Genomic DNA, 23,425 nt, shown 5'->3' on the forward strand with positions numbered 1-23,425 from the left:
CCCACACCCCTCACACCCTGACCCTGCCCCTGACTGGTTCCAACAGCCTGAGCAATGCTGCCCCACGCTCTGCACCCCCAGAATCCAGGGAAGCTCGCCCCTGCCTCACGGAGATACAGCAGGCCTCTGATGTCCCAGCCCAGACCCGGCGCACCCCACATTTCCAACACTAGCTACCCTAGACCAGGCGCCCGGACGTAACGCGTTGCATCCATTTTGTACAACTTTCCAAGGGAGATCACCAGCACCCATTTCACAGATGATGACACTGAGGCACAGAGAGGTAAGTGACTTGCTGAAAGCTACAGGGGCAGGTGGCAGTGGAGCGAACTCCAAAGCCCTCTGCCTCCAGCCACGGCAGCTTTCCTGTTTACCCTGAGCCAAACTCAGGGAAGTCACAGTATGGAGGAAAGGGCGCTGGGTGTCGAGTCCAAAGCACTGGATGGAGTCTGGGCTCTGTCTGAGAGAAGAGGGAATTGCAAGGCGGATCAGAGGCTGGCATCTGAGCCACGGAAGGAGGCGGTGGTGTCCGCCCCGCAGCCAGCCACGGCTTCGGAAAGAGCAGGCTGCGGGCAGGCTGCGGGCCACCGGGCTGACTTTACAAGCTCCCCGGCCGCCTGCAGCTCCCTTTGTCCTCAGCGTGCTGAGCTCATTACGCCTGTGCGGCGGGCGCCCAGGACCAGGCCAACTCGGTGCCACAGCGCCCCCTGGAGGCCGCATGGGGACTCGCCGCCCTGCCACGGGATGCGGCCCTCCCCTTTCTGCATCTCTGACTGCTCAGTTCTGAGAAGAGAGGAAGGGTCAGAGAGGTCTGTCTGGGCAAGGGCAGGCCCTACACTCCAGTCTACTCCTTGGCCTCCCTATGGAGAGCAAACGGGCACTGAGCTGAGAGTGGTACAAAAGAAAGAGCCCCAGAAGGGCTGGAAGTCCAAAGACCCAGATTCTACCTGTGGGACCCTGGGCGTGTGTCTTTCCCTCTCTGGGCAACAGAGGAGTGGAGGAGGCCGTCTAAGGAAACGTACCTCCCCTCCCAATTCTAAAATTGTAGTTTGTCTGACATTTAGTCGCCTCCGTGCAAAATGGCCACAAGGGGGCGCTGCAGCCACAGCTATGAAAGAAGCTGGCGCTCATAGAAACTGGCCACACCTTCCCAGCTGAACTGCCTGGCCGCGCCACAGCCCCGGCACGACCCCGCGGGCAGTCAGCGCAGCCTCCCTCATCCCAGTACCATCCCTGCCGGAATCATAACGTAACCCAAATGTTTACAACCTTCCCAGAATAGGACAGTCCCCTCAATTCATAGTTCTATTGGGGGTGGAGCTTAGTGGGACCATTAGGAGATGGAGCTACAGAAAGCTGGGCAAACTAGGAGCATATATCCAGTGAGACCTAGAAACACCCCTAAATCCCTTGCAAGGGGCTAAGACAAGATGCCAAAAGGAAATCCGGTCAGCCATGGAATCCCATGTGCGTGGGCTCAAATCCAGGAGGGTAGGGAGTCCCCAACTAGCTGTTGGTCCTTAGACAAGTCAATGAACCTCTCTGAACTTTGATTTCTTCCCAGAACCACCTGGTAGGAGGAAACCCTCTGCAGGTGGGGTCAGTATTTGAACTGGGGGACCCACCCCCAAGTTCCCCCCATCCCCAGCAGTTGCCCTGCACAGATAGGAAATGTGGGCATAGGCAAGGGGCTCATAGCAGCCTCAGAGCAACCCTTGAGATCACTCTAGAGATGTGACATTAGAAGATTCCTCAGCCTAACCCTCCTACACTGCTGTAGGGAATGTAAATTGGTGCACCCACTATGTAGAACAGTATGGAGATTCCTCAAAAAACTAAAAATAGAGTTGCCATATGATCCAGCAATTCCACTCCTGGGCATATATCCAGACAAAACTGTAATTTGAAAAGATACACACATCCCTATGTTCATAACAGCACTATTCACAATAGCCAAGACACGGAAGCAACCTAAATGTCCATCAACAGATGAATGGATAAAGAAGATGTGGTACATATATACAATGGAATACTACCCAGCCATAAAAAGAATGAAATAATGCCATTTGTAGCAACATAGATGGACCTAGAGATTATTATACTAAGTGAAGGAAGTCAGACAAAGACAAATACCATATGATATCACTTATATGTTGAATGTAAAATATGACACAAATGAACTTATCTATGAAACAGAAACAGGTTCACAGACATAGAGAACAGACTTGTGGTTGCCAAAGGGGAGGGGGAGGGGGCGGGGGAGGGTTGGATTGAGAGTTTGGGATTAGCAGATGCAAACTATTATATATAGAATGGATACACAACAAGGTCCTATTGTATAGTGCAGGGAACTATATTCAATATCCTGTAATTAACCATAATGGAAAAGAATTTTTTTAAAAAAAGAAGGATCCACAGCCTGAACACAGGACTCTACATGGGTACCCCTCTCCAGCATGGCTTTTAAAATCCTTTGTGATCCAGCCCAGCCTACTTCTCCACCTCCAACCCTCATCACTCTCCCCCTCCCACCATTCCAAACTTCTTCTGGTTTCTTTCTCTTTTTTTAATTTATTTATTTTATTTATTTATTTTTTTTTTTGGCTGCGTTGCGTCTTCGTTGCTGTGCACGGGCTTTCTCTAGTTGCAGCAAGCCGGGGCTACTCTTCAATGTGGTGCACGGGCTTCTCATTGCGGTGGCTCCTCTTGTTGTGGAGCACAGGCTCTAGGCACACGGGCTTCAGTAGTTGTGGCTCGTGGGCTCAGTAGTTGTGGCACACAGGCTTAGTTGCTCTGCAGCATGTGGGATCTTCCTGGACCAGGGCTTGAACCTGTGTCCCCTGCATTGGCAGGTGGATTCTTAACCACTGCACCACCAGGGAAGCCCCTGTCTTCTCAAATGTGCCAGGCTGGCCCTTCCCTCCAGGCTTCTGCATATGCCCTCCTTATTACCCATTCCACCACCAGCAGCACCTCCACTTTGTCCTCTCCCACCTGTGTCTCCTTAATCCTCTCCCTAGTCTAGATTGGGAGTCCCTGCACCGAGCTCCCCAGCCTGTATTCCTCCCCATGTTTACCTGTGTGTCCCTGGTGGGTGGTGAGGTCCATGGGAACAAGGGGCTATGTGCTCATGGAAGATTTGCCAACTGCACGGATGACCTGGGAAGGGGACTGTGGACCCAGATTTAACGGCAGGAGCAGCTTTGGACACAGCCTCTCTTGTTTTCCTTTACCCTTAGTCCCACAAGCTTCACTCCATCTCACAGGGTCTTAGAGGCTCTGAATATTCCTTGTTCATTCCCATAAAGTTCTCCCTGTGCTTCCCAGACATTTCCTCTGAAAATTCCAAAGCATCTCAGACAGAACCAAGAAGAGAAGGGAAAGGAAGAAAACCAAGAGAAGAGAAAAGAGGATTTTTTTGTGTGTTTGGGCCTAAGAAAAAGCTAGAGCAACTTTCCCCTGAGGCTGAGGGGAGCCATGACATTGGAGAGGGAGATGAGAGGCCCTGCAGGGAGGCGAAAGCTTGAGGAAAATGCAGATTTTCTTTGAGATTGATGAGTTTCGGAATCATAAATCAGTAGAGCCAGAGGGTCCCCAGCCCTGGCTGCTGTTCTTTCATCAGTTACACTTCAACATGTGTTCAACAAGCATAGACCTCAGCCCCTCCTCAGAGGAGAAGGGGTTGGTTTAGAAGTCAGCACAGCTTGGGTTCTCACCTATCTGAACCCCTGTCATCGGAGAATTGATGGGAAGTCTTCTCTGCCACTTTGGAGCCAGGCCAAACCTGGTCACTTATATGTTAAGTGACCTTGGGTGAGTTGGTGAACCTCTAAGACTCAGGCTCTTGAGACAGCAAGACCTTCCTCAAATCGTGGTTGTGAGAATTCATGAAACAGCATATCTAACCTGCCTGGGACAGGGCTGGGACCTAGCTGAAACTCGACCAATGGGCGTCATTTACTTTGTTTTTTTTTTTTTAATTATTAGTAGTAGTTGTAATATGGTTCTTGTGCACACGTTGCAAGAGAGAAGGTCCCCAGCTCAGGGGCTTAATATGCGTGATGGTGAAAACAACGTGTGATGAACTGACACAGACATCCGTTGGGACAATGGCAAGGCTCTGCCTTGATAGTTGCTGGGAGGAGAGATAGGCTGGGAGGTGGTGGTGGAGGCAAGGAATGCTTCTACCATTCCCCACGCTCTGCTTCTACACACTGAGGTAGAGCCACAACTCTCTTTTCCCTTGTCCCATGTGCCCTGGGGCTGGAGTTTCTCAGAAACTCTGAGATGACCTGTGTCCATCTTCAGTGGGGGCCCCTTCTAGAAGTTCTCTGCCCAGCTGAGGAAGGTGGGTTGGGGGACCCCAACCACCCCATCAGCATCCTTCAGAGAGCACCAGCTCTTCAGCAAATTGATGAGGGAATTCTGGATACTGTTACCTCCTCTTGGAAACTCACAAAGCACTTTAAGAAAACAAAGGCTTTAAAAAGTCCTGCAAATACAGAAAACTGTTTTGACTTGTTTACTTCCATGTTTCCCACTGGATTTGATCTCAAGAGTTTTGGTTGTGGGGGGGGGGTTATTTTTATTGGCACCCCCAGGAAAATACATTGGAAAATTGAGAGCCTCAAAGAATCTAGGAAGGGACTTCTGTTAGGAACTATTATGAAGAGGATGCTTTGAGCAAGCCCACCCCAACACACATACATACTTTTTGCACCTCAAACAAAACTATTTGCAGTGGATTTTGAATTTTGTTTCCTTTGTATTTATCTGAGATATCTGCCAGGGCTGACAGAAGTTCCCTTGGAAAATCCCAGCATGTCATGTTGAAGAGAACAGAGAGAAGGGATTTGGTTTGGTTCATGTTTGGGCCTGAGAGAAAGAAGATGGTGTGGCCCTGAGGTTGAGGGGGTAGCAACAAGACAGATGGATATAAGACCCCAGGGGCAGAGAAAAGTCAGAGAGATTATGAATGATGGATTTCCCTGGCTCAGGAAGTCCGTGGAGACCACCCACCCCAGTGCCCTCATCCCTTCAGTGTCAATCCATTTGTTCCACACACTGAAGACCTCTAGTGGGGAAACTGAGGTCCAGAGACAAGAAATAGCTGAGACAGGGACTCATTGTTCATTTGTGGCTACTTCCTTCCTAAGAAGAGAATTTCCAAAGCTTTCCTGCTCATGGGAGGTGTTCATCTCTGCACTCAGTAGGTGCCCAGGGATTATTTTAGATGGCATGAGATGATGAGGGTGGGCTTGTGAGTCAGACCAACCCAGATCTTTTGTCAGCTGAGTTATGTCATCTGTCTGAGCCTCAGTTTCCCATCTTTGAAGTTGGTTGGTTGTGGGCAATCAAGTAGATGACTTACGTAAAGGCCTGCCACAGGGCCAGCATAAAAGAGGTGCAGCTGCAATCATGATGAGGATGGGGTGGAGGCGGAGGACAAAAACGACAAGGAGACTTATAGTTGTTACCAATGGAGCATAACTTTGGAGAAAGGAAGGGACCCAACTCAGGCACAGTTGTAAGCTGGGGGGTGGGGTCCTCATCAGTGACGGGTGTCATGGGCGCACACAGGGAGCTATTGAAGCCGTGGATACAACTCAGCCATGGTGTTTACTCAGAGAAAGCAGGTGCTGGGAGTTTGATAAATGATGCTTCCCAACTCTAGAGCAGCTTCCGACCAGATTGGAGACCATGTATCTATCTTCTTGCCAGACTCATTCTCTACTAGGAGGATTGCATCCGGACCAAAGATGGTGGCACTTTTTGGCCAATGGGGCTTTGTCCCCCACACAGGCTGGGAAAAGGTGAGTGTAGAGAGGTCACGGGCTTACCTGGGGCCCTCGGGATCCAGTTCAGTCTCCTCCCCTTCACCGAACAAGTCCTCCCCTTGTCCCATCCCCAGCCCCTGCCAACCCAACCTGCCCTCTCACCAGCCCCAGAAAGCGGGTTCCAGTTCCTCCATTAGGCCACACTCAGTGTCACCTCCAGGCCTTGACAGCTGCCCCTGCCCAGAGCACTGGCCTCTCCGCAACACACACATGCACACAAACACCACACCCCCATAGATTTTCACCTGGATAAATCCAACCAGTCCTTCAGGTCTCGGCCCAGCCCTGGCTCCATGGAATGTTCCCTGACTCCCAAGGCTGGGTTAGGACTCGTGCTGTGTGCCCCAGAGCCCCCGGGCTTCCCAGAGCGGAGCTCAGCACCCTGGGTTGTGCTTCTGCTACTCGTTGGTCTCCCCCCGTAAGACTCCGGGGCAGAGCCCGTGTCCGCCTGGGTCCCTGTCGTAGCCCCGGTAACCAGCAGCGTGCACAGAGCAGGCCCTGGATAAGTGCGTGTTGTGAATGAAGGGGTCAATGACTTGGTAAAGGTAGACAGGGGCTCCACTGGGGACCCCCATGAACCGGAGGCTCAGGGGAGCCAGCTTCCCCCCCACCCCTACCCCACCTTTGGGTCTCAGACTTGACTCTTTCTTACAGGTTTTGTGTTTTCTTGATTCACTTTCCTGAGGTTTCCCTCTCCCTTGACGAAAGTACTTCTGATAATGGCCCACGTGTCTCAGTCATGCCGAGGGGAACAGTTGAGAGAGATGACAGTTGGCTGGGTCGGGCCTGAGTTAAGGTGAGAATGGCAAGTCCCTGCGACTGAGGGTGCTGGTGGCAGCAAAGATGGATCGAGAGTCTCCAGGACTAGAGACTCCCCAAAGTTCAGGAAGATCAAAGCCATCTGAAGGTGTATGAGTGTCAGAACCAGACAGTGTTGGGGCAGAGGAGTCCTTAGGGACCATCTGGTCCAAAACCCTCATCCTTCCTTAGTGTCATTCATTTACTCATTCCTTCAACAAACTCAGACAAAGTGCCTTCATGGGGGAAACTGAGGCCAGACATGGCAGAGCTTGCCTAATTATTTGCACAATTGTCTCAAAACAGCTCTCCTCTGCTCTTCAGAAGCCCATCTCTGACCTTAGAAAGTGCTAGAATAAACCATAATGGAAAAGAAAATGAAAAAGAATATATATATGTATAACTGCATCGCTTTGCTCTACAGCAGAAATTAACATTATAAATCAACTATACTTCAATAAAATAAGTTAAAAAAAAAAGTGCTAGAAATTGTTAGAGGCCACATAGGCAGTACTAGGATGGCAGCATCTGGAGCCAGAACAACCTTGGTGTGTGTGACTTGGGCAACTTACTTCCCTCTCTGAGCCCTGGTTTCCTCATCTGTAAATGGAAACAACAATAGCTACCTCTCACAGGTGTTGTGAGAAATAATGAGATGTTACGGACACACCTGTCATAGGAAGCGTCCCCTGCCGCCATGGTCAGGTCAGCGGGCCTGTGTGCTGTCCCAGCCCCTGTTCCCTCCCATCACCAACTGCACACACCACATTGTCCAGCAATGACCAGGCTGCTTATCTGCCCCCAGCACTAGACTGCGAGCCCCATGGGGAAACAGACCTCATCTGTTTTGTTCACAGTTTTATTGATTTCCACCCCCTGACCCAGAAAAGGCACCAATAAATATTCGTCGAATGAATCAACAGATGAATGAATGATTTGAAGAAGCAATTAAAATAGAGACTGCAGCTAGAGATGTTCACAGAAGCACAGTCCCCACACCCACCTTTCCTCACCATCTTTTAACCTCACACTGTACTGTCGCTGCTGGGTTTTATTTGTTGCTGATGGTGGTGGCTCGTCCCCTTGAACTTTATTTTCAGTTTCACAGGAACCCCCTCCGATAATCCCAGTGATCTCAGTCTAGTAAGAGTTACAGAGAAGGGAACTGATTATGTTCCTGTTTGGGCCTGAGATAGAGAGAGAGCCTCAGGGCCCCGAGGCCAAGAGGGCCGGCAGCAGCCTCGACATGTAGCAGAGACTCGAAGGGGAGGGAAACGCAGGGAGATCAAGGCACTCGGGGTTTATGAGTGTTGGAGTAATAGATGCTGGAGCCAAGAGGATTCTTGGAGACCATCCAGCTGTCACCCTCATTCCTCCACTATCCGCTCAGTTACCCGCACCTCCCATTGTTCAGCACTGAGCCAGGGCCTTAGGCGGGGAATCAGGTCCTGGGAAAGAATCCACGTGTGGGAAGTCACCCATCTTCTTTTTTTTTTTGGTATAAATTTATTTATTTATTTATCTATTTATTTATGGCTGGGTTGGGCCATTGTTGTTGCTCATGAACTTTCTCTAGTTGCAGAGAGCAGGGGCTACTCTTCATTGCAGTGCGCGGGCTTCTCATTGCAGTGGCTTCTCTTGCTGCGGAGCACGGGCTCTAAGCGCGCAGGCTTCAGTAGTTGTGGCATGCAGGCTCAATAGTTGTGGCTTGCGGGCTTAGTTGCTCCACGGCATGTGGGATCTTCCCGGGCCAGGGCTCGAACCCATGTCCCCTGCATTGGCAGGCGGATTCTTAACCACTGCGCCACCAGGGAAGTCCGTCACCCATCTTCTTCCCAGCCCTTTGCAGAGTCATTGCCTCCCACACAGGGCACTTCTGACAAGCTTCTGCCTATGGGAGTTGTTTGTCTCTGTATTCAGTGGGGGCTCAATAATTGTTTGAGGACAGAGAGGGCAGGAAAAAGCATACCTGCTTTGAAGCCAGGCCAAACTGGATTTCAGTCTTTACTCAGTCACTGATAAGCTGTGTCGCCTCAGACACATTACTTAACCTCTCTGAGCTAGAGTTTCTTCATCTGTAAAATGGGCATAATAACCCCTGCTTTGTTGGATCAGACGTCCCATATTCAAAGCCTGGCTCTACCACTTAGAAGCTGTGTGATCTTTTGGGCAAGTCATTTAATCCCTCTCAGCAAGTGTACTCATGTGTAAAGTGAAAATATAAGCAGCAGCGTGAGGTTGCTGTGAGGATTGAATAAGGTAATATATATAAGGGGTTTACCACAGTGCCTGGCACGCAGTAAGCATTCAGCGAATGCTTGACCCTGCCCATTCCTTTTGTGGACAGTTGTTCTTCCTCTTGGTCACCCAACTCCTTTGAAAAGGAATTCTCCATCTGGTGGCTATGCTCCCCATTGTAGAAGCCAGAAATTAGCCTTCCAGCCTCCCTTGCCTCTGGAGCACAGACATGTGACATGATCAGGATCCCCCAAACAAACACATCACAAAAGCTTGCAGGTGGCAGCTAATGTCCTAAGAAGGAGGTGCTCCATGGAATCCGTCTGGCAGGAGTGGCCACAGAGACATCCAGCTTCCAGAAGCAGCAATGCCAGAGATGTAGCAGTAGCCACGAGTGGAACGTGCCGCCATGTCTGTGCCCACAGATGGTGGCACGAGTGGGATTCCTCTAGCTGTGCAGTCTTCAAGCCTCGTTCTCTGGAAGTTCTTCCTGAAGATTCTAGGACTTACCTCACATCCCTTAACAAACTGGCTTCGAAGTGAGGGTTCTGATCTTTGTAGGTAAAAACACTGATTGATACAGAATTTAGTAAAAGGAGTGATTGCAGGAAAGAGACGCCTAAGAAATCTCTACTTGGGGGCCTGTCTTAGTTTGCTTGGACTGCCACAAAATGCCACAGACTAGGTGGCCTACACAACAGAAATTTATTTTCTCACAGTTCTGGGGGGTGGAAGAAGTCCAAAATCAGGCTGTTGCAGGTTTGGTTTCTTCTGAGGCCTCTCTCCTTGGCTTACAGATGGCCACCTTCTTGCCGTGTCCTCACACGGTCTTTCTCTGAGGAAGCACAACCCTGATGTCTCTCTGTGCGTCCAAATTTCCTCTTCTTATAAGGACACCAATCCTTATAAGACTGATTGGATTAGGGCCACCCCAATAGTCCCACTTTGACTTAATCTCCTTTTTTAAAGGCCCTATCTCCAAATACAGTCACATTCTGAGGTACCAGGGGTTAAGGCTTCAACATATGAACTTGGGGGGACACAATTCAGCCCAGAACATTGTCTAACAGACCTTGTAAATCTAGCATGTCCAAAACGGACTCACCTTTCACCCCCACCGCCTCCACTCACAGCCTTCCCATCTCGGTGGGTGGCAATCCCTCTCATCCAGTTCCTCAGACAACAGACTCGGAGACATCCTTGACTCCTTCCTCTCTTCAAGAATCCTGATGGCTCTACCTTCAAATTACATCCAGAACCGACTGCCTCTGACCATCTCCACAGCAAGTGCCATTGTCTCTCACTAAGATTACCTCCGTCCCAACCGATCTCTCTGCTTCTACCCCTGATCCCTCGGCCTCTTACCAAACAATAGCCAAAGAGATCCTCTTAAGACGTAACTTAGATGGGGCTACTTCTCCGCTCAAAGCCCCGTGTGCTAGTCATGCTTGGCAGTGCTGGTTGCTGTAACAACCTCAAAAACGCCACTGGCTTAACGTGATGAACATTTGTCACTTGCTCACGTAAGGACTGTGTGATTGACTGTTCCTAGCTCCCCTCCAAGCAGTGAACTCAGGAATTCAGGTTTCTACTATCCTCTGCCATCTGCCATCTTGGAGTCCTTCACTTTCACCTGTGCCTTCGGTGGCTCCCCGTTTCACTGAGCATAAAAGCCAAGTTCCTTAAAGGGTCCCACAAAGCCCTAAATGAGGTAACCACTCATCTCTCTGACCCCGTCTTCCATCACTTATTTCCTCACTCTCTCTGCTCCAACTACACTGGCCTCCCTACTCATCTCTGAACATATGAAATACGTTCCCACCTTAGGGCCGTTACACACCCAAGCCCTGTGCCTAGATTGCTCTCCCACCGTATACCCACCTGACTGCCTTCCGCACTCTGTCAAGTCATTGCTTACATTTCACCTTCTCAATGGCCCTGACCTTGGCCACCCTATTTAAGTTTGCAACCCTTCCCACCCCACCACAGCACTCCAATCCCCCCACCATTCCCTTCTTCTCTTTGCATTTATCACCTTAAAATATAATAATTTATTTATGACACTTAGTGTTTTCCCCTCCCCCTACCTATATTGTAAGCTCCACGTAGGCAGGAATCTTTGTCTCTTTTGTCCATTGAACAGTGTCTTGCATAGAAGGAATTTAATGTATATTTATCCAGTAAAGTTTGTTGCATGAATGACATGAGAATCAGAATGGTTATCCGGCTTAGATGGGCCTGAAGGCAGTGAAAATCCAGCTATTACTAAAATATGGGACTCTAGAAGCCCATGCATGCAGTGATAAAAGAGGGGTTGTCTAGTTTCTTCTAGCTGCACTGGAGAATTTCCAGGAAGAGTAATATACTCAAATTCCTAAGGTCTGGACTCTATGGATGGTCACAGGACTGGGGACTTTCCATGATAATACAGAAAAGATCTCTTATATCTTGTACTTACAAGGCTGAAGTAGCTAGTACTTCGTCTGAAAGTTGACTTCTCCAAGTTGCCAAACCACAGCATCAGCTGAAATCATAATGTTGCCAAGTCTCTTATGTAAAATTTAGACCATCGATCAGGAAAGAGGGGCACCCACAGAACTGGAAGAGAAATAGATGAGTCAATTTAATTGACTTATAGTACCCCCAAACTCCAAATTATCCTCACACTCCACCCTACCATCCTTTATTGTCTCCAAAATTATAAATCAGACCCCCAAGGGAAGAGGTCCATTATAAAGCCAAAGCTGAGAGAAAAAGGCTTACTCGTCAAGAGAATTTCAAGATGTTACTAATCTGTATCAGCAGTAATGTGAATACTGGGTTTGGGAATGGACCCTAATTTTTGATCAGGCTGAATTAATCAATATAGAGGCATTAACCAGAGAGTCACAATTCAGCTGCTAGCTTGAGTGTCTAGGAGTTGGTCTAAATATTCGTTCAGTTGGGTGGCAGAAACTGAACTCAGTAGTGGCCTATACAAAATAAACTTGAGTTTCCATAAAATCCTTGTTGCAGAGAAGGAAGGAATAATAATAAAGGAAGAGGAATAAAGAAGAAGAAATGCAACCAGCCAGGGAAACAGAAATGTTGGGGTGGAGTTATCATGTAGAACCCACTCAACAAGTTCCCAACTATGAGAGCCCAGAAGACACTGTCTAGACTCTGGCAATTAAGAAATACCTAGACAAGAGGAAACACAGTGTCTTTGAAAAGCATGGTAGCAGTTGTTCTTTGGGGTTGTGGATGGGAGATGCTACAGTTGAAGTAGCCTCCCTGATTTCTATAGAAATGGGGTCCCAGGTGGCAGAGGACAAGTAGGGACCCTTCAATGCTGTAGGGCTGGAATAGTAAGCAGAATGATAAGACTTGTAGGGATCCATATGATGATCAGTTCATCCTGGATCTCTATGACCAAAAGACGAGGGCAGACCACCAAAATCCTGCTTCAGTGAGCATTCAGTTTAAAGTAACAGAAACAAATCTCACTTTCTTAACAGAAAGGAATTTAATACAGAGCATTGGCTGCTTACAAAAATCATTAGAAGGCTGGAGGAGCAGACTCTAGATTGGGCCTCTAGGAAGGGCTCCCAGATTAACACCACAGAACCACCCCCCAAAGGAACTCCTGGTCTGCCACAATAAGTGGCCCTAGGACCATATAGTAACTGGTAGATCTATTCCAACAAAAAACACTTCCTTCCTCCAGATCTCTTTCCACTCAACTCATGTCCCACAGAAGTGCATCTGATTGGAAAAACCCAAATTACACCTAGATCTGTAGCTGTAAGGGAGTCTAGAAAAAGTAGGGTTAAAGATTATCTGCCTCTAGAGAATAGGAAAGTTCACTAAAAGGATGTGGGAACTGATATGAGCAAGTCAGTCTGTCATATCTGCCATAGTTTCCTACCCCACCCCCCAAAAAGAAAACTTTAGGCCAGGAAGAAGCCTGTCTTAAGCCTTGTGTTAGAGAATGACAGACTCTTATCCAGTTCCAAGACCAGAATCAGCTCCTAGACCCAGAGGACTTTGAATAAAGGGAAGTCCAGGTACCCTTGAGGAAGGGCTCTGCAATAACATCACAAGCAAGTACTGTACATCTACCTCCTAACCTTCCACATAGGAGCCTGTGGGCATTTACAAGAGTAGTTGTGTACTGAGGGAAGGGAAATATCCAGACCTTTGGGGATTATTGGACTCTGGCTCCAAACTAACTCTAATCTCTGAAAATGCAGAACAACACTGTGGTTCACCAGTTAGACAGAAAGCTTATGTGGGGGTAGGTTATATCTGTCATTTTGATCACTATTCTTTCCCAGGTAAATCCAAAAACTACATTTCCCAGCTTCCTTTGTCACTAAGATAAGCCAGGTGATTTAGGTTCTACCAATCAGGTGCACCATGTGAGACTTAGAAGGGAGGTATGTGAAGTATGGGCTCCACTTGGGGCATCTCGTTTGCTGGCATGGATGGCAGAGACAGTGTTGTCCTGAAGCCCAAGCTGGGGAGGCTGTTGATTCAGAAGGCTGCATCCTGACTTGAAAACTTCCTAGTCTTGGCAGAGGCAACAGCTCCCTTGGCAGACCCATTCTGCTGTGTCATTTTGGGAGATGTTAGAAATTCAGCCTAGGTCCTATTTCTCTAACCCTCCTAATGATTCTTTGATTTATCTAGAGCAACTATAAATCCCTTACTTGTTAACACAGCCAGAGTAGCTTCTGTTGGTTGCAGCTGAGAATCTGACCATTACAGAGGATCATATGGCAAATGGAGTTTTGACCTAAGTCTGCCTCTCCTGAGCCCAATAGTACCCTGGACCCAGCCTGTGTTTTTCTTCCCAGTCTCTGAAATGGAATAGAAGAAGATAGTAAATGGCTCCCTGATCCATGGAGTAAGGATTATTGTGGTGACAAGAGTCAACAACACTATATCTCTAAGGGAATGAGAGAGATTAGTGCCATATGAAAGATCTGATAAATTCAGGGTTGATGTCTCTGATCACTTTCCAATTAACTTGTTGTTTTCTCCATGCAGAATATGGGCAGACGTTAGGGAAGGATTATTTTACAACTTACTACATGTCTATTCTAATAGCAATCATTGATCCACATTGGATCACGATAATCCTTGGCACCTGATATGGAAACCTCTTTTTTCTCTATCCCAATAAGCAAAGAATACCAGAATATGTTTGCTTTCACCTACAGAGAAAGCAGTACATCTTTTCCAGCATTTTCAGAGAATCAGACTTGGGGGTTATGCAAACAGAAGCCATTGCCCAAATCACACTAAATGATTGCTCCAGGAAGACACCACTGCTGTCACTGCTGGCCACAGGCATTGCAGCTCGAACCATTGATGTTGGGCACTGCATATCCCTGCAGAACCACTGCTACTGTAGCCTTAATAAACTCCCTGTCTCTGCCCCAGCCCTGTTCCTGCCATATTAGATTCCACTCAGCGCTTCCTTCACATACAAATCAAAGTCTTGTGTAGGAGCACCTGATTGGCAGAGCTATGCCACATGGCCATGCCATAGCAGCAAGGGAAGTTGGGAAAACCAGTTCTTGGGGAGTCTCAGACTCAACATGGAGCATTCCCCAAATAGAGATAGAGAGAAGATAGGAGAGGAAGAGAGCTGGTAGCAGGAAGAGAACCAGAGAAGATTGTCACCAGTTGCACATTAAGGGCAAAGCACTAGAGAATGGATCACAAACTCTCGATGCTCAGGCATCTTGCTAGAGCCATCTTGGACCCAGAGACACCATACAGCTTCCACCTCCATAAATCCCAGGATCTTGGGTTTTCCTGAGCTTCCGTGTTTGCTTAATGTCCTAAGTTTACCCTTACATAATCCCTCCCCCAATGATTCAGAGAGTCTGTGGCAAATTATGTTTTCCAAAGATCGATATATCTCATTCCACATGCTGTCCTTCAATGTGACATTGCCACTCCTCCATCTTGAGATGGGGTCTTTGTTTTCTATTTCTGCCAAGCAAATTACTGCAAATGTAGCAGCTTCAAAGAGCACCCATTTATTAGCTCGCAGTTCTGCAAGTGTGACCGGATTCTCTTTGCAGGGTATCACAAGGCTGAAACCAAGGTGTTGGCCAGGTCGAGTTCTCATCTGGAGACTCTGGGAGAAAATCTACTTCCAAACTCTTTCTCGTCCTTGGAAAAACTCAGTTCTTTGCAGCTGAAGGGCTGAGGTCCCCGTTTCCTTGGTGGCTCTCAGCTCTTAGAGGCCAGCCACATTCCTTGCCTCATGTCCCCTTCCATCTTCAAGCCAGCAATGGAATATTGAAATCTTTTTGTGCTTCAAATCTCTGACTTCCTCTTCTGCAACCAACCAGAGAAAGCTATCTGCTTTTAAAGAGCTTACGTGATTATGTCAGGCCCACCTGGATAACCTCCCTATCTTAAGGCCAACACAGTAGAGACCTTAATTAATTCTCCAAAATCCCTTCACAGCAGCACCTAAGTCTGTCTTTGATTGAATAACTGGGATTATCTTAGAATTCTGCCTACTGCAAGGTCTATGCTTCCTCCCCTTGAATCTAGGCAAGCATGTGAGTACAGCAGAAGTGACACTGCATGACTTCCAAATCTAGGCAATGAAGAAAAACAGCTTCTTCCTGGTTCTTTCTTGCTTAGAACATATGTCTTGGGAGCCCTGAGTCAGCATGTAAGAAGTCTGGCTACCCTGAGGCTGCCCTGCTGGAGGGATCACACTGAGAGTCTTCATACAGAGACGCCAAGGAACCCCTGCAGGGCCACCCCCAGGTTGGAGTGTTTCCAGCCCAGGGGCCAAACATGTGAGCAAGCAAGGCTTCAGATGACTCCAGCCCCCAGTCTATGAGCCACGGTGACACCAAGTGGAGCAGAAGTGGGCTGTTCCCACCAAGCCCCCAAATCAACATTGTTCTTTTAAGCCTCTAAGCTTTGGGGAGGTTTGATACACAGCTGTAGCATCTGGAACATAGGCTGAGGGCTCTGTCTGAATCTGTCTCTAGTCAGAATCCTTGGAGAACATTGTCAGCTGCTGTCTTGTGAGAATGTTCCTCACTTTGCCTTGGAGCACTTTATTTGTGCCTATACGTTTCACCATCTGTGAAATCTTCCAAGGCAAAACCCACATCATTTTTGCCTTGTTTCCCTCTGTAGGTAAGAGACCTTACACACTTCGGTTCATTATCCAGACTTGCTTGAGCCAGCTGGCTGGAGGATGAGAGTCATGTGGCCCTTTCACCCCTAAGCAGTATGCAACCAAGCCCCTGATGCAGAGCTATGCATCTGACTCGGAGCTGACCACAGATGCTTAAAGGAAAACAGAACTGCCCAGTCCAAACTGTCAACTGCAAAAGCACAAGCTAGATAAATGGTTGTGATTTTAAGCCACTAAATTGTGGGTTGCTTTGTTACAAGCAAAAGTTAACTGATAGAAAAGCTAACCAACACTCTTAGAGTGGATTCACTTGATTTTCCCTTCACCTCCTTTCTGCCCCTTCTCAATCCCAAAGAACAAATGGGTCAAAGTCCCAAGTTTGATTTGCAGTAAGAAAGCTTTATTGGGAAGTCGAGATAAGACAGGGAGTGGGTCACCCCCAGACCACAGAGAGGGAGAGAGGTCTCCCCAACTGTCCCAGAGGAGGGAGCCAATGGGCAGCCAGAGGAACGACATGCCCAGTCAACCCAGTTCCAAATGGGCCTGGAGGCTTGTTGCTAGATATTCCCAGTGTCACAATGCAATGAGCAGGGTCTGCCTGTCTGGGGGATGCTTTCCCAGCTGGGGCGGGGCTGGGAAAGTTTACAGGGGCTCTCATATCGCAGCTGGTAGCCTATGGAGAGACAGAAGGGAGGTGAGAGTGAAAAGAGAGGACTTAGAGCAAGAGACAGAGAGACCAGGACTTGGAGGAAGATGGGCAACTGGGAGCAAGGAGGCTAGAGCTCAAAGAGCTGGAGAATCCTGAGATGGAAGGACCCTCGGGTCCTAGTGGCCCCCATCCAATTCCTGAAGATCTCCTGCAGCAGCTGGTAGATGCTCTCCCATATGTGAGGATGGAGGCTCATGAGGCAGCTCCCTCCTCCATGCAACAGTTTTTGTTAGTAAATCCCTTGCATGTTGAGGCAAAGATGGCCTCAGCCTCTGCCCATAGATGCACATCCATGGCTCTGCAGTGCCACCCGACACACAAAACCACACCAGACTCTCTAGAGAAGACCAGCTCCCAGGCACCTCAAGGCTTCTCTGAGCCAAACATTCCCAATCATGTTACCCAGCCTTTCGCTACAACTTCATAGTAAATTTTTATTTTACAAGATTCAACACGCACAAGGGAAACTTTCTCTGACCTAGAGACCACTTCACCTGTGTGACTCTTTCTTGCATTTAGACTTTATTTTTAATATATGCTCCTTTTGGCAGTTTCATCATAAAACTGGCTTGCCCAAACCAACCACTGACTACAACCCCTGAGCCTCTTTTCTGCCTGAACCGTGGCTGACCCAGGTGTCCCCATCCTCATGATGATTAAAAGTACTGGCTATGGGGCCCCACAGAGCTGATCTCTCATTTATGATTTGTATGACCTCAAGTCAGTTACTTATCTTCTCTGAACCTCTTTTTCCTTATCTCTAAAATGGGGATAATAACAATACCCACCTTGTAGGGTGTGGGGAGAAATAGACAAGCTAATACACCATTTCCAACTCATCTCCTATGCTTTTGAGACTTAAGCCACGTGTGTCCTAGCCTTACCTAAGGCTCTGTCAAAAATAATGATCAATTCAGAAACAAGGACAAGTCTATGGCACTCACCAGAGACCTCCCTAAAATCTAGCTCTGTTTAGAATATCTTTTCTCTCTCTAGAGAGGCTCAAGGATATTCACAAAGGGGTGGTACCTTGACAGGTAACCCCTGTTCCTCCCCCACCCCACAACCTATAGTTGTCCCTTACCTCGTGTATCACAGCCACCAGTATTGAGGAATAGGACGGGGGCTGGGATGTCCTTCCACGTCCTCCTCCAGAGCTACTTCCTCCACCACAGCTGCCTCCACTTCCACCCCTGGATCCACTTCCTCCTCCACAGCGGCCTCCTTTTCCACCCCTGGATCCTCTTCCTCCTCCACAGCTGCCTCCTCTTCCACCCTGGCTCCTCTTCCGTAACTGCCTCCACTTCCACCTTGAGATCCACTTCTTTTGCCACCTCCAAAGCCAATTTGTCCAGCTGCATGAGATTCACTGAGAAGTAAAGAAAACACAGATGGGGGCTTCCCTGGTGGCGCAGTGGTTGAGAGTCTGCCTGCCAATGCAGGGGACACGGGTTCGAGCCCTGGTCTGGGAAGATCCCACATGCCGCGGAGCAACTAGGCCCGTGAGCCACAACTACTGAGCTTGCGCGTCTGGAGCCTGTGCCCCGCAACAAGAGAGGCCGCGACAGTGAAAGGCCCGCGCGCCGCGATGAAGAGTGGCCCCCGCTTGCCACAACTGGAGAAAGCCCTCGCACAGAAACGAAGACCCAACACAGCCAAAAAAATTAAAAATAAATAAATAAATAAATAAGTCAGGAGCTCTTTAAAAAAAAAAAAAAGAAAACACAGAGATAAAATGAGTGACCTCCACGTACATACACAAGGATGAACCTGGAGAGAAGACCCAAATATGAGTCCTCCTAAGTCTTCCTTTCCGCAAGGCAGAAGGCAGAGGCTGGGCTAGCACCACAGCTGGGAGGGGAGAGCTTTCCTCTCCCTGGAACAGGAAGCCCTTCTTCAAAGCCCAAAGGCCCCGAGGTTCCCCCCATGGGATGAAGAAATCCTCGATCCATCAGACTCTTGTGTTACAGGAACTTTCCCAGCTGCCTCTATCTAGAAGAACAGAAGTAGCATCAGGGGCCTAGGACTTCTTAGGGGTTCCACAGAGCCCTGGGGCACCTACAAGTCCTCCTGGCCACCCTCAAGGAGGCTGCGGTAGAACTTGGTTTCCTGCTCCAGCCACATCTTGGTACTGATGTATTCCTGATTCTGACACTCAGTCTCTGCCCAGATCTCAGCAAGCTGGGCCTCCAGCTGATCTGCTCCTGGATCTGCTGCAGCTGGCCACAGTAGCGGTTCTTTGTGTCTCCCAAGGATTTCTCCAGGGCCAATTTCTAGGCAGCAGGAGGAGGCACTGAGAGGGCTGCTACCTCATAGCTGCTCCCCTTCCTGCCCCTGGGGATCGTGCCCAGCCTCCTGTGCCCCACCCGGGCAGAGGGTCCAGAGCAGGGCCACCACCCATGCTGAGCTGAGACTGCAGCTCAAACTCCAACTCCTGGACACTGTGTTGAAGCTTGGTCACCTCCTTTTTGTTGGACTCTGTCACCTCCTGGCCACAACTTGTCACCTCCTGGCCACAAAGTGTCACCCCCTGCTCAATCTGGCTCATCTGCAAACAACAAAAGCTCATTGGGCAGCTCATTGAATGAAGAAGGTTCTTCCCCACTCGTTAGCACCTTCGCCTCCAGGACCAAGACTGAGTCAAAGCCGAAGACAAGTCATCTTGAGTTCTGGGTCCCTCCAGCCAGGCAGGGTTGTCAATTTCTCTCAACTCAACATTCCCTCTCAGCAAGGCTTCAAGGCTCTTCATACTTTGTCCCTAAACCACTTTTTAACCTTATTTCAAAGTGCCGCCCAAACACATGCACGCACACACACACGCACACATGCACACTACAGATCATGCCCTCCTGTGCCCACCTCTACGCCAGGTGCTGGAGATCCAGCAGGAAGGGAGTCATCAAGGAGCTCAGTGCAGTGTGAGGGGCACCTGGGTACCTCTACTAGAGTCTGACAGCACACAGCCTAACGTAAGCTGTTCATCCTCTGCCTTTGTTCACACATTCAATAAACACTGAGCAGCTTCTCGAGGGCAGCGATCTTGTGTGGCTCGTCTCTGAGACATCAGCACTCCACATGAAACCTGGCACTGGGAAGCTACTCGATAATTACACCTGTGGGCAGTGAATTCATTTGCAGAAGGATGACTGAGAAGCCCAGCTGGGCTCAGAGATGGAGGGGCGGGTGGAGGAAGAGAAGGATACGTGGACAGAGGGAGAAAAGGTTGAATTGGTGTCCCAGGCTGCTTACCTGAGTCTCGTATTGCTGTTCAATGTCCCTTCAGGTCTTAGCACTGAGCTGCTCATACTCCTGCACATGTCACTGAGGATCTTGGCGAGATCTCTGCCAGGAGTAGCGTTCGTCTCCACACTGACATCCCCGGTGCCCTGCCCACACAGCTGGTGCATCGCCTGCCAGGGAAGAAGGGGATATGAAGTCAGGGGGCTGGGATCCTCTCCATCACCTTTCAGCCCTCTCCTTCTCCTCCCCCTGGGGTGCAAAAATGGGATGGGACACAGTTGTGAAGTCAAAGCCCGACCACCACCGTAGGCTGGGCGTGTCCTCCTCGAGTGTGAGGGAGAGGGTGTCTCCCAGGCAATGGTCCAGAGCTCCCCTCCACCCCCAGTTGTCCCTGCACTTCTGTTCCTCCCTCTCCCCAACGAGTGGTAAGTAGCCAGGACCCTACATCCTCATGATTCTTCTTGAGGGCCACGAGCTCCTCCCACAGAGACTCATACTGCATCTCCAGGTCAGACTTCTGCATGGTCAGATCATCCAGCACCTTCCGCAGGCCATTTATGTCAGCCTCCACCGCTTGCCGCAGGCTCTGCTCCATCTCAAACCTGCAGACCAACCAGGGGTAGTGCATGAGCAAGGGGGTACCAGCCCCTACAGGGACCTCCAGAGCACCAGGGGCTGGAGGAAGGATGGATGACAGGAGAGGGAGCAGGACTCACTTCATCCTGAAGTCATTCAGGGTCATGCGACTGTTGTCGATGTCCAGGAGAATCTTCTTGTTGTCCACTGTGATGTACACAATCTAATAAAGAGGAAATGGCATGGAACCCATGCACCCCTGCTATGACCCACTTCTGGGAGAGCAAGAGGCCAGGCAAAGCCATAGGAGGTGAGGATCCCATCCAGGAAAATGCCCAAGAGGCAGGAGGAGCTTCCAACAGCTGGTGCATGGCACAGATCCCTCAGGCTTCAGCAGGGATGTTCAGTGTGGCCTTCATTCATTCATTCAACAAATATTTGAAGATCTACTACAAAGCACACTGTGGTGTTTAGAGATCAATGAGATACTGCCCCTCAAGGAGGCCACAGTCGACTACAGAGTCCAGAATATCCTAGAAGAGTTCAAGGAAAGGAGAGTTGACTTATGGCTACAGGAAATCAAGAAAGACTTCAGGGAGGAGGTGGCAATTGAATTGGTCCCTGAAAGATGGCTACGGCCACTCATGAATAAACAGATGGAAGAGGTTTGGGGTAGAAGAAACAAGATATCCAGAGGCTGTTCATTAGAAGCTGTGAAGGCAAGGGAAACAGGTAGAAACTGTGACTTAGTTAGACTATGAGCTCCTCAAGGGCAGAGACCATGTCTGGGACATCACTATGTCTGCCCAGAGCAACACTGAGGGTACTCAGTCTCTAAGTTGAGTGGATAGATGGACATGTGGATGGATGGATGGCTGAATGGATGGATGGGTGGATAGACGATGTCTACCCCCAGAGTTCTCGATCCTCTCCATCACTTGAACAGCTACCATGTGTATCTGGATCCAGCCAAACTGGAAAAAGCAAGACAGGTCCCTATAGGAGCCCAGGAGAAGTAGGAAGTGAGAGATAGGATTTCTAATTTTCCTAACTAGAAAGCTTTGAACTCTTAGGGGTTAAGAGGAGAGACAGGCACAGATGTTCCCCTCTCCTGAGGCATACGATCCACCTGTTTTGGACCACAGCACTCTCGTTTTTTTTTCATAAGATTACAGAAATTTTAAACCAACAGGGACCTGAAATCTAGTCTGCCCATCCTCTGCATTAAAAGGATAGGAGAATAGGCCCAGACAGGGCATCGGGCTTCCCAACATCACATAGTGAATTGGTGTCAGACTCAGGACCGGGTTGCCCCATTGCTATGTTCCCTCCACGCTGCCTCTGCGTTTCCCACCTAGGCCAGGCCAAGAGTTGTTTCTGATAAAAGTTAAAGTTTCCATGGAATCTAAAATATGACACAAATGACCCTATCTATGAAACAGAAACAGACTCACGGACATGGAAAACAGACTGGTGGTTGTCAAGGGGAAGGTGGTTGGGGGAGGGATGGAGTGGGGGGATGGGGTGAGCAGATGTCAGCTTTTATATATAGACTGGATAAACAACAAGGTCCTACTGTAGAGCACAAACTGTATTCAATATCCTGTGATAAACCATAATGGAAAAGAATATTTTTAAAAAGAATGTACATATGTATGTATAACTAAATCACTTTGCCTTACAGCAGTAATTAACACAACACTGTAAAGAACTATACTTCAATTTAAAAGAAAAAATTTTTTTAAGTTAAAGTTTCCAAGAGTTGGATTCTCCAGCTACTGTCTAAGCTTAGAGTCCGGCATCTTGCCTTTTGGGGGGAGATAAAGCATGTGAGTGAGTGTGTGAGCGTGTGTGTACACGTGTGTGAGAGAGAGAGACTGGGAGACAGAGATCCGAGTTTCCCGGGCCTACGTGGTTCTTGAGATCCCGGATGGGGTCATGATAACAAGAGTAATCCTTTTGGACGGTCCTGGGCCCCTGCCTTTTGTACCAGTCCCAGATCTGACTCTAAAGGTCAGTATTGGCCTCCTCTAGTGTCTGCACCTTATCCAAGTAGGAGGCCAGCCGGCTATTAAGTTCATGCCCCCATCTCCGCCTTCAGCACCACCGCCAAAGCCTCCCCTGCCGCAGCCCCTGGAACCTCCACCAAAGCCTCCACCAAAACTCCCAACACTAAAACCACGCCCAGATCCTCTGCCATAACCGGAGCCAGAACGGCCGCCACCTCCCCTCCCACAGGCCCCAGAGCTCCCCACACCATAGCAACTGGTAGAGCTGAATCGGCCCCCTCCTCCACCAGCCCCAGAGGAGCTGAAGCGGCTAAAGGAGGACCTCGTGCCTCCCCGACCCGGCTCCAGCAGGACGATGAGAGCTGTCTGCAACTCACGACACTGCCCGCAGCTTGTGGCTGAAAGCAGTTGCAGGAGTGCCGCCAGCTCTGGAACCAGGATGCAGAGCAGTTCCCGAGGCTGCCTACTTATACCCTCCGTGATGGTGGCACGCCTGGGTGTGCCCGCTGTCTGCCCCCGTCTCCCCCAGACAGACTCCAAAGGAGGTCTGAGATCCAGGAGGTGGCCGGGCTGCCCCAAGCAGCCCCAGGCTCTGCATCCTTTGCTGACTGCCTGGAGGCGGCCCAGCCTCTCTCCACTGTGTGGGGTAACGTGACGATATTAGGCTGTCAGGGGCACCATAAAGCAGCTCTGCCACCAAGGGGGGTGACCTAGATCCTAGAGTTTGGTCTCCACTGGCCCGACGGCAGATCTGAGACTTAGCCCCTCCGGGATAGAAACTCCCGGGAACAGAGTCACCTCCCCCACTGAGGACCATTGTTGTCCGCACCCCTCCCCGCTCCCACTTGGTGCCCAT

The 23,425-nt window shown here is 49.3% G+C and overlaps 1 protein-coding gene across 1 annotated transcript; it reads right to left on the bottom strand.

Annotated features, from left to right (window-relative positions):
* Positions 1 to 488: 488 nt before the first annotated feature.
* LOC118886675 (keratin, type I cytoskeletal 9-like) lies at positions 489 to 23,425 on the bottom strand. The gene is given in 15 exon segments (XM_036836732.1): positions 489 to 566; positions 657 to 783; positions 7,639 to 7,775; positions 17,829 to 18,025; positions 18,028 to 18,113; positions 18,807 to 18,939; positions 18,942 to 19,019; positions 19,145 to 19,292; positions 19,994 to 20,058; positions 20,061 to 20,154; positions 20,430 to 20,586; positions 20,701 to 20,783; positions 22,472 to 22,641; positions 22,644 to 23,206; positions 23,415 to 23,425. Coding segments are annotated over 15 exon segments (2,127 nt in total).

This window comes from Balaenoptera musculus, chromosome 20 (genome assembly GCF_009873245.2).
Source record: "Balaenoptera musculus isolate JJ_BM4_2016_0621 chromosome 20, mBalMus1.pri.v3, whole genome shotgun sequence".
In the NCBI taxonomy this organism is placed as follows: Eukaryota; Metazoa; Chordata; class Mammalia; order Artiodactyla; family Balaenopteridae; genus Balaenoptera; species Balaenoptera musculus.